The sequence below is a fragment of the Erpetoichthys calabaricus genome, chromosome 8 (genome assembly GCF_900747795.2).
Source record: "Erpetoichthys calabaricus chromosome 8, fErpCal1.3, whole genome shotgun sequence".
NCBI lineage: Eukaryota > Metazoa > Chordata > Cladistia > Polypteriformes > Polypteridae > Erpetoichthys > Erpetoichthys calabaricus.
The window spans coordinates 121048886-121060277 of record NC_041401.2 but is presented as its reverse complement, the minus strand read 5'-3'; the positions used below and the strand labels follow the sequence as shown (position 1 = coordinate 121060277).

The 11392-nt window shown below is 43.1% G+C and overlaps 1 protein-coding gene across 1 annotated transcript; it reads left to right on the top strand.

The window, feature by feature from the left end:
• The first annotated feature begins 641 nt into the window (after positions 1 to 641).
• LOC114656594 (taste receptor type 1 member 3-like) lies at positions 642 to 11113 on the top strand. Its single transcript, XM_051931254.1, has 5 exons — positions 642 to 832; positions 2307 to 2607; positions 3771 to 4535; positions 7982 to 8188; positions 11036 to 11113. Exons 1-5 carry the CDS (start codon positions 642 to 644, stop codon positions 11111 to 11113), a joined length of 1542 nt encoding a protein of 513 aa, XP_051787214.1.
• The last annotated feature ends 279 nt before the right edge of the window (positions 11114 to 11392 follow it).

Sequence of the window (11392 nt, the reverse complement as noted above, 5' to 3'; positions counted from 1 at the left end):
TGTCCCTTATCTACTGGGTGCTGTGGGATTTTTGAGGGCATTCCCTTCATTACGCTGTCACACACAATGAAACTCGTCACCTGTAACCTCAAAGGTCTGCCTCTCCACCACTTGGTTACCACTGTGCTGATGAGTAAATGAAGCACTACAAGCAAGCACATCTGCCCGTGGTACACAAATCACAAAAAAATCTAGTGTCCATCACTCGATGGGCAGGAGGCCCACTGACCAGGAAGGTTTGAAATTACAAGCCACTTGTGTCACTACTTTCCCTTTGGCTTTTAAAAACTTGTTTGTTTTTGCTCACTCTTAAGCAAATAAGCAGAGAGCTGATCCCTGGGTGAACCCAAGACCACAAGGCATGCACGCTCACCACCAAGGTTCACTAGCTACTGCTGTGACCAGACCCTAGCAGCCCCTGTGACATCATCACAGCAACAGCCGCCAATGCTTGAGCTGCTCCCTCCTGCCCACACCCAAGTCAGGTCCTGGGGTCTGCAGGGAGGAGGGCCAGATGCAAATGACCACTGGCAAAGCCAACCGCATGCTCATTTGCATGGTCACACTGATGCAAAATCAGTCCGCTTCCAGTCCCTCAGCTAATTTGCTTTCTTTCTTCTGTCAAGTCATCTTCTCCGGCCATGGCTACCCTGCTGCCGCTGTCTCTCCTCATCAGTGTCTGTCCACCTCTGCTCTGGGGTCAGCTCACAAGCAAGGACTTTTATGCTGGGCAGCTGAGGGCTCCTGGGGATTATATTCTTGGTGGACTTTTTCCCTTGTTCAGAGCAAGTGGTAGAGCGAATCAAAGTCAGCAGACGTTGACCTGCGACAGGTAGGTTGAGGGCAGGGGCCGCATTTGGGGGCCGAAGACGCGTCACTTCTAGTGCCACTAATTAGCCTCTTTTCAAGTGTGGTCAGCAGTCATGTCCTTAAAGAATTGTTCACTGGACAATAGGCTTCAATGCTTGAAGGGAGGTGAGAAAGTTGACATTTTCTGGTGGAAGAAGTTAGCTTCAATAAATGTAGGAAAAGTGCCAGGATGACCATTAGCACTGACCAAGATGGAGAGCTCACTGGTTTGCTACTGGGCAGAAAAAGAGTAAAAAAAAAAAAAACAACACTAACCAGCAAGAATGGTCATCTGAGTCAGACTGAAGTTGCTGGCCAGTAGTGCTTACTGGTTGGCCTGCATGACAACACTACACTGACACATAAAGCTGATATTAGCCAGCAGTTTATGTCAGGCTAGCCATCACTAGCCATTACAAAAGAGAGTTCTGAATGACAAACGGGCTGTTCTGATTATTCAGCCTGGCAGCACTTAGATGACCTTTTAGAATGGTCAGGGGTGGCAGACGTTTGGTACTTATTGGTCATTTAAGGGAGGGACTGTTGATAAAAAGGCCAGACCCAAAGCTTTCCTTCCCACTGGCCAGGAGGGAGTTGGCATCACTGACACTTCCTAATACCAATACCAGACTGACCAACAAGGCAAATGGCCAGTCCACATTTTTTTACTGATAAATAAGTAGGCTAACCATTTTACAAGTCATCAAGTATGGCAAACTAAGAGTGACTTTCTTCACTGAACAAACTGAATGGAACTATATTCACCTTTACTGAGCAACATGGTGTCATCCTCAGCTTTAGAAATAAACTAGCGATTCTGTCCGGTCAGTAAGGGCAGTAAATAGCCAATTGTAGTCATTGATTAGTAGAGGCTTGCTGATTGGTTAATATTGACCGTTCAACTAGGCCAATGAGTGCAAAGCAGAGTGAAAAGAAAGACAGAACCAAACTATATTGGCCAGTAAGGGCCTGGCATGGCAGTGACACTTTTTACTGGAAACATGGAAGAAATACAAACTGACCATCCTTACTGACCAATATAGCTAACATACCGGTCAGGAGGGACAAAGCCAGGCAAAATCTTCTTACTGATCAGTAGAAGTAACTAAGTGTGACCTTTAGTTGCCACTATGGAAAGAACGGGCTCACCTTTGTTGCTCAGCAGACAATGCCCTACTGTCATTTAGTAACAATCTGACCATTCTGACTGAACATCTTGATTATCACTTAGGTGATTGTCATTATTGGCCAGGAGGAGACTTTTCCTACTAATTATTAAGGGCAAGAATGATGGTCCTTACTAGTCAGGACATAGAATGACCCTCACTGATCCTAAAACCAAACTGACCTTAATAAATGATAAGCTGTCCTCACTGTGCAGCAACTTGACAAGGCAGATAAGTGTACATCAGCAGTCACTGAGCCAGACTGACCATTGCTTTGACTCTTTCCTGTAGGTTCAATCCTCTGGGCTTTAACTGGCTGCAGGCCCTGCGCTTTGCAATTGAAGAGATCAACAACTCAAACGACTTGTTGCCGGGCATTCAACTGGGCTTTGAGGTCTGGGACACCTGCCAGCAGTTCAATAGGGTCATCACTCCAACACTCCACTTCCTGACTGTCCCCCTGAATGACGAGCTGCAACTTAAATGTAACTACACTTCCCTAGTGCCACACGCACTTGCGGTCATTGGGCCAAGTACCTCAGAAGAAGCCTTGACCTCAGCCACAATGCTGAGCTACTTCATGGTACCTCAGGTATGGCACACTTTCTTGCATCCTAATACAGTGAACCACACTTTTACACTCAAGGTGCTGGGACTGGACAAAAACCACAGCAGTCTACTGATCACATCCCTGATTCCAGCTTGGCACATACAGTGGCATGCAAAAGTTTGGGTGCCCCAGACAATGGGGTTCCAGTATGGATTACCTGGTTTTTGGCAGGGTCCTGGAGATTGTTCCTGGGTGTCTGCTCAGGGTGTCCATGTTTATTGGTTAAGTTCTACTACCTTTTCCCTCTGTATTATCGTGACGTTTGTGAGACTTTCCAGGAACATTTATTAACTTCATCTGCTCTCGCCCTTGAAGATTAGCACACACACCCATACATACAGAAATCCTGGCCAGGTAAAGTGTCGCCCAATTGCCTGTCACTCCACAGTATTCTGCATAGGATTCCCTACATAGGGACTCATTATCAGCAGCTCTAACAGACATGCAGGTGCCATCATGACAAACATGAAAGTGCAACTCTTTTTGTTAAATGTCACTTACCACCCAAACAGCGTCTCACTTTTACCACAGTTGTTCTGATTTTTGAGGAGCAACTTCAATAGCCTTAATAAACCCTGTGGGCAGGAAGCAGGGCACATTTTGCACCTTCTTATTTTAATCATTCCAAATCAGAGGTCCTTAAACTTTTTTTTCTTCACCACCAGCAATCATCATGAAGAGTCATCCAGGGGATACATCCCCCTCTTGGAAATGCCTCTGATTGTTGTCCTGGGAATTCTCCAGATTATCGCTGATTATGGTCGATTACCATAGTTCATATGAGGTTATTCCAAAGCAGCAACCTGGCACGGAAGTAAAGAGCTGTATGATATCTATTTGTATTAACAATATAGCATTAATAAAGTCTACGGTGCTGTCAGAATTTCAAAAAGATACTAAGTATTAACTATCATAAATTATTAATAAATCTATGATGCTGTTGTTTAGAAGTATTTCGTCAGTCGTGAAGTTCTCAGAGATGAGCCATTCAAAATATTATTGTTAATGATATTGGTCAGATTTGATGTTTTACATTGTAGCTACAGTGATATACGGAGGTACGGTATAATAATGATTTACATGATACAGTATCAGGAGTCTTGAATGCCAATGTCTGACTGTTTCACCTTCTCATGAACCTGTAGGTCTCCTACTCAGCCTCCAGCAGCTCTCTAGAAGACCGAACTCACTTCCCTTCATTCTTCCGCACCATCCCCTCAGACTCTCAGCAGACTTTGGCCTTGGTAGAGCTGGTAGAGAGGTTTCACTGGGATTGCATTTCCATCCTAGCCTCTGATTCAGACTATGGCAAAGGAAGTTTGGCCATGCTGCAGGAACTTTTCAGGTCCAGGAACGTGTGCATCAGTTACTCAGATATCATTCCTGGTGTTTCACAAGACAGGGAGGCGCTGCTACAGCAGATGGTCGTCAAGCTGGACATGTTCCTGGTCAATGTCACTATCATCTTTGCTGATATCTCTTCAGCCATGGCGCTGCTGTCCAGTGTGATCACCTGGCAGACAGCAGGTCGCAATCGGGTTTGGATCGCCAGTGAGGCCTGGTCCAGTTCCAATGAAATTGCCAGCCTGTCCAACATCCACAGCATTGGGACCATTATGGGGCTGGCAATCCAAACACACGTCTTTCCTGGATTCCAGGAGTATCTGCAGAGTTCAAAGGTGATTCACACCCCAGCACCCACACAGCTGACCAACTTGAGCACAGCCAGTCTGGAGAGTTGTCAGGTAAGCATGGCAGACGACACCCAAATAGAGCTGCTGAAGATGGCGATAGCGGAGCCAGAAGAGAGAATCTCCCTCAATGTCTACACAGCAGTGTACAGCGTGGCCCATGCCATTCACAGTGCAAGGCAGTCCATTGGGGCAGATGCTACACTCCACCCCTGGCAGGTGAGTGTAATTTCACCTTAGGGGGGAAAGACTGGATCAGTTCTATCCAACAGCTGGTACTGTTTGGTTTTAATTTCTCTTTACTTTTTACACCTGCCATTTTAGTTTCAAAAAATCATTTGAGATTAGTTTTCATTTCAGCTTACAAAATGACTTTTAGGTATAGATTAAGAAAAGCACGCAGGGCAGGCCCGGTCTTAGGTATTATGGGGCTCTAGGCAAAAGGGGGGTCCAGGGGCCCCCTGAGGGGGGCAGAGCCCCCCTGGAAGCTCTGTGAAATGCGTGAAAATTAGACCAAGGAGTCGATCCGGGGCCCCCCGGACGCCGGGGCCCTAGGCGATCGCCTACTTCGCCTATGACTAAGGCGTGGCCTGCGCAGGGCCTCCATAGCAAAGGGATTGCTGAGATACCCAGATATGCTCATAAAAGATGTAGTGAGCTCCATTTCACTTCTGCTATCTTTGAAGTGAGCATTTTACAAATCTTTTGCAAGACATGCTTCACTCTCATCGTAGCCGTGTCCATCTTTTCAGAATACAGGTAGTTCAGTTTGGTTAACATAATTTACAGTGCAGGCAATTTTCCAAATAGTTTAGTTGCTGTTACTTCCACTGGAAGAGCAGTTCAACATCTGCGATGAAACTGAGACTCGTGACGTTCTCTCTTCTCCCTCACGTGTCTTGATCTGACTTCACCTTTTTGTTGGTTTTCTTCCTCTACTTTAATAAATGGCTGTGTCACCACATTCTCGCTCTTTTTGTGTTCCATCAACTGAGGTGACCAAACAGCAGTTTTCTGCAGAGATTTGTTGACCAACATAGCCTGTCACGTGACCTTCATTGGCAGGTTTGTGTCTTTGGCATGTTATGGTCCTCAACCTCTGTAGTAGTAAGACTGTTATTAAACTGTCCCTTTAAATGAGTTTTATAAACCTGACTACTGCCTGCATCGATTATCCTCTTTTTCATGTTACTCTCAGTGTCATACTTATAGTACTCCCAGATAGTACTTTCCCAGTTATAACCAATTCTTTTCTTTGTGTACATGTTTAAAAATGTGTTCTGCCTAGGGAGCTTACAACTATCATGCTCATTAGGCTACAAAGCCATAGAGGTATATATATTTAGTGAAAAAGGAGGGACAGTCAATAGCAATATTCCCTCTAAAGAACAAGTTGGCATGAGCAAACATTTCCAGTTACGTTATTCTGTGAGCCGTGTTTACCATTACGCAACATAATTATATATTCATATGTAATAATCTGAAATTTGCATGCATTGCAGCACACATACAGCAATTCAGGCACAAACCAGTCAAGTCATTCATTCATTCGTCAAGATGAAAAGATTAAATGATACTCATGATGACAAGTTAAAAAAATATGTGCAGGCATTTTAACTACATATCTCATGTAATGGTGTATTATAGTGACTTCTTCATGAAAAGAAGACTTGTGAGCCCGAGGATTCAGTTAAACAAGTTTTTATTAGTAAACCGGTTTATTATGGCGGAAAGTTCAAAATGAGGGAGGCAAACATGGAGCAGGACAGAACAAGCTCTGAAGGAATAGCAAACTGAATTATATGCAGTCTCTCCCACTGTTCTGGTGGTGGGGTGTGCGTTCACCAAATACTTCAGTTGCTATTACTCCCGCTGGAAGAGCAGTTCAACATCTGAAACGAAAGTGAGACTCACAATGTTCTCTCTTCTCCCTCATGTGTCTTGATCTGACATCACCTTTCTGTTGGTTTTCTTCCTCTACTTTTCACCATCTTTTTGGTCCATCAGATGGGCCATATTTAAGTTTAAATGCACACATGAGGTTTGGGAAATTGCACACATTTGATTGGGCATCTTGACGATGAATGACTCTGAGTACCTCTGCACTCCTTCCTTTCCCAAGCTATAAACTAATTTGTTAATTCCTAGTACTATGGCACCCATCTGTTCACAGGTTATAAATGAAATAAAACAGGTTCTGTGGAATGTGCTTATTTCCCATTCCCAGGTAATAAAGTAACTGATAAACAAAGCTGACTGGAACAAATGCATTCATTTCCTAGTACAATACAAAAGGATGCTTGCAATGCCTGTGAGTCCTGTAAATTCAGTTTATCTTGGTTCATTTGATCAAAATGACTCAAATTTATTAGAAACTGCTTGCATTTGACAATTTGAACATTTTCCACAGCAGAACAAAAGTGAATAACCGCCTGACTTTGCTTGAATAACCCTAGTGATGGGTGGGCTTGAGTCAAGCTAATTGGGTCACTTTAATGTCAGTTTTCAAAGACTCGCCAATAGGCTTTTCATGCCAAGTTTTAATAATTACCTACCTGGAGGGTGGCTGTTGTGCCACTCCTTTCTTTGCTGCTTTCAGTTGGGGAAGCTGTACACTCCAAGAATAGATTGATCAACACTTGGTCAACAAAATACTATTTTTGCCATTTTTGTTTTAAATTTCATTAGCGATAATGACCTTGATGGTATGAAGTTGAAAGGTTGGGTGTCTGGCCTCAAAGTGGTACAGCAGAAACTGAGATATTGTGGGTGCCAAGTACCTGGCCTGTGTGGTCCTCTGCCTGTGACAATAATGATCTGATCTCAATGAGCCTTAGGTGTCACACACCTCTAACTTGTCATTGCTGGACAACAGTAATTGCACAAGCCTCACCCGAGCAAGCTTAACTATTTCAGTGGCTTCTTGACGCCTTATTGGTGCTCCCTCAGGTTTCACCTTTCCTTCAGCTCCTTTCTTTTGAATTGCTCAATGGCAATTCAGTTACTTTTTTGCCTGGTCCATATTGCTACTAATTTTGACAGCTTTATTGTTTGATCTCCCTCCCATAGTTTTGATTCCATCCTCATCTGCTTCTCTGGTTAGTGTTTGTGTGTCCATTCACTGACCTTTCACTTACGTCACGTTGCACTTTCTTTGCATCATCTAACTATCTGTCCTATAAAATTGAATTCAGCTCCAAAACATCATCATCTTGTGCTTAGCCAAAGCCTTTGTGTCTGTGAAAGGTTGTCTGCTCAATGGCCAGTTAACCCTGGATGCAGAGGAGGCCATGGTGTGCGTTGAGCTTTGAATATAATGATGTAGCAAAATGAGGTAATCGAGTTCTGGAGTCCAATGTGCTCAGAACATAAGGGTACTATGCTACTTAATGTCACTGCCAAAGTGAATTAGATGACTGTAGACTGGACAGAGGGACAGGCAGGTTGTGGTGTTTGTTTCTCGTCAGTATGCTTTAATTAAAGTCATTTCTAATCTGGCACAGTTTCTTTAGAATCCTAGTTGCCACTGTGACTCAGGAAGGATGAGGCTCTGAAATTGCCAGTTGGCACTGTGACATCTTTAACTCATTTATTTGCAGCCACCACATCCTGCCTGTGGTTGTCAGCCAGTACTGTGAGACCTTCATTTCCCTTTCCTTCCGCAGATCCTTGAAGCATTAAAGAGTGTGTCGTTTGAGGTGCACAACATCAGCGTTTCCTTCAACAGCAAAGGAAATCTCCACGCTGGCTATGATTTGCTTCTCTGGAAGGCTATAGATGGTGCTATTCAGTTTGTCCCATTTGGCCAGTACACTGCTAACGGCAGCCTGAGAGTGGACACAGAGGAGATCTGGGCAGCTCAAGGACTCCAGGTAGGTTGTAGCGACCTACTCAAAATGCATTGGCTGTCTGCTACACTTCCAGGTCTGAAACCTTTAAAAAGCTCAGAGTAGCCCAAGTCAGAATTGTACTCTGCTTACAAGTTTCCCAATCTCATTTCACTCCAATCAACAGTTTAAAAACAGTAAATAACAAAATATGAAAGTGAAAGCCAAAAGGTAGCTGTATATATGTAACTAATTGAAGTTGCCCCAAAATATACATCAAATTAATAAACAAATACAAATAAACAAATATTTACATACACCAGAAGAATACCCTCCCTTGTTTCCTCACCAAAGAAGTGTTTTACACGATACACAATTATAAACCAACCACACACAAAGTCTGGGGTGGAACAGTAGTTAAGATGGTGGTGTTAAGCAGTGAATCCTCAAACTAAAGTGAATGCAAAAAAAAGTGGCTGAAATGATGGCACTATCCCAAAATAAATGAACCAGAAAAAAACCAAAAAAAAAAACCAACAATCTCACCAGTCTGAATCCCAGCAGATGTGAAGCATTTCCCACATAAAAGTCAGAGAGAAAAGGCCATCAAAAAACTTGCAATTGAAGTTAAGATGGTGGAGTATGAAGGTTGGTTGGGGGCATGCACTGATTGTGTGTTGCTGCACCCACCACAAGACAAACCACCTGGATTGGAACAGGAGTGCAGCGGGTGAAGAACATAAAAAATTTGACAAATGAGAGAAGACCATTCGGTCCCTTTAGTTTAGCTAATAAACAAGTGGATTAAGAAGATCAAGATGGAGGGAGACTGCTGAGCTCTAAATCTGCATTCACATGCTATTAAGAGTTTTGGGAGTTGTGACGCTTCATCTTCGTACTCAAGTATGTTCACGTCAGTTTCCAGACAGACTATTTCGAGAAATGTAAGGTTGTTTTTGATTTGTTACTTGGTCTGTAAAACAAAAACGATTAAAGATGAATGGTATTTTTATTCATAGAATTCAAGAGCAAACTAAACATGTCAAATGATTATCACTTCAGTACAAATACAATTTAACCACAAAAATGCCATTTCTGGCAGGCCAGTGTGAAAGATGACAAAGATAAAGAAAAAGCGTAGGGGTGACACCACGACCCCAGAATAATATAATGCAAAAAATAATAAAGGCTTATCAGCAAAATAATGCCCCTTAGGACATGAGTCTTAGACTAGACCGACATGGATGATAACACGTCCTGTTAAGTGCAGGTCAGACTAGAAGAGGGCGGGTCAAGTGAGAGTGGACACCGGAAGTGATGTCAGGGTGGTCACGCTGTCAATCATTCGGTCTGTAGAGGGAGGAAGAGAAGAGGTGTTAGTATACAATGCCTTTTTAATAATAATAATAATAATTCATTACATTTACATAGCACTTTTCTCAGTACTCAAAGAGCTATCCACACAGGGAGGAACCGGGAAGCGAACCCACAATCTTCCACAGTCTCCTTACTGCAAAGCAGCAGCACTACCACTGCGTTTTTGTGCATTGGCATTGAATTATAACCACTAGAGCCTTTAAATTGTCCCCAAGGTGCATGTGTGTGACACAAGGTTATATTTTTTTCTTTATGCCATTGACTAAAGTGAAAGGTTGGCATTCTTTGAATTGTCCTACTTGGAGCACCAAGTTGGTACAGCGTTCATGTGGACATTCCGACTCAAAAACTCATATTTAGGCCCCCAGGCAAAGTAGTGCACTGGGGTCCTGTTTTGATAGCAAAATAGAAACATACATAGGCATCAGAAACATATGATGCTGGGGCACCCTGTCAATGGCCATTGTGCCCATACATTAAGATGGCCCTAATTTTCTACCCAACAGCACATGAATACAGCATAAAGTCCTCTCTATATAGAAATGACCTGGAAAGGTTTTAACGGATACAGGAAGTCTTGTCTCAAAGGGCCAGCAGCTGCCAGTTTTTGGTCTGTCCCATTCATTTTAAATGGGTGGTCACAATTCACAACAATGTCAAAGGACAATAACTAACAGGAAAAAGTGAACGGAGCAATCAAATAACAAAATCAATACAAACTCCTTTACACATATCCTGGGAATTTAGTGGGACTCAGTCATTTAGGTTATTTAGTCATGTAGGGAAAACATGCAAGATTGACAGAAGTTGTGTAAAATGTCCACAAACACCAACATCACATTTTAACAGAATTCAAATTACAGGAAGATAGTCCAGGTGCTCTGTTTTTTCCTTCAACATTACAAAGATGTGACTGTTAAGGAAATTGGCTTTGTGTGAGAGAGGGCATGTGCAGGAGTCTGTCCAGCAATGGAATGGGTCAAATCCTGCCCTGCACACTCCATGCTACATCTCATCACACTACCTTCAGTTCTTCAATCGGATTAAGCAACAACACCGACAATTTATTTCTTGTATAACCCAAAATTACACAAGGAATGTCTCAGTGGGCTTTAACAGGCACTGTTTTCTAATAGCTCCCCAGCCTTGACTCTCTAAGACTCTCTAAACATCCGCCCAAAAAAAAAATAATGGAAGAAATCTTGGCAAGTCCAGTTCAGAGAGAGACACCCCTTCCTGGTACATTGGTCATGCAATGGGTGTTAAAGGAAATGGGGTAAATACAATAAAGAACACAAGTATTCCTCTTCACAGAGCTAGATGGCCAACCTAACATGGCCACCTCAGAAATTCAACACAACAACAAACTATAAGGCAAACTGCAGATTACACCACTCCCTAAATACAGAACCATCATATATGAGGATACAGATTTGTTCAAACTAATCAAAAACAGAGTAGAAACTAATTAACATAAATGAACAACAATCATATGTGACTATTTGTTAATTGTAGAACCACTGCCAGATTGTAGAAAGGAGTCCTGGAGGCCTCAGCCATTACGCTGCCTCCCCCCTACTGGCCATTCTATAGCTGAGTCAGTGCTGGGCCAGCCAATCTGATGAAAGGACCCTTCTACCCGATGATTCCACTGCTCCTTTATCAGAGATGACTTTTTCCATGGCAGGCAAACAGTTTGGCAGTAGAGCAGTGGCACCAAATGCCACATGAGGATACCAAGAAGAGAAACAGAATATGTGAGCACTAGTAACAGTTTATAAATATCCATCCATCCATCCATCCTCTTCCGCTTATCGAAGGTCGGGTCGCGGGGGCAGCAGCTTGAGCAGAGATGCCCAGACTTCTCTCTCT

What these genes read in the sequence shown, in the direction of transcription:
- LOC114656594 (XM_051931254.1), top strand. Translation starts at nt 642, where the DNA reads ATGGCTACCCTGCTGCCGCTGTCTCTCCTCATCAGTGTCTGTCCACCT. An exon ending in GCTACTTCATGGTACCTCAG is followed by an intron (nt 2,608 to 3,770) that starts GTATGGCACACT and finishes ATGAACCTGTAG; the next exon opens with GTCTCCTACTCAGCCTCCAG. An exon ending in CTACACTCCACCCCTGGCAG is followed by an intron (nt 4,536 to 7,981) that starts GTGAGTGTAATT and finishes TTCCTTCCGCAG; the next exon opens with ATCCTTGAAGCATTAAAGAG.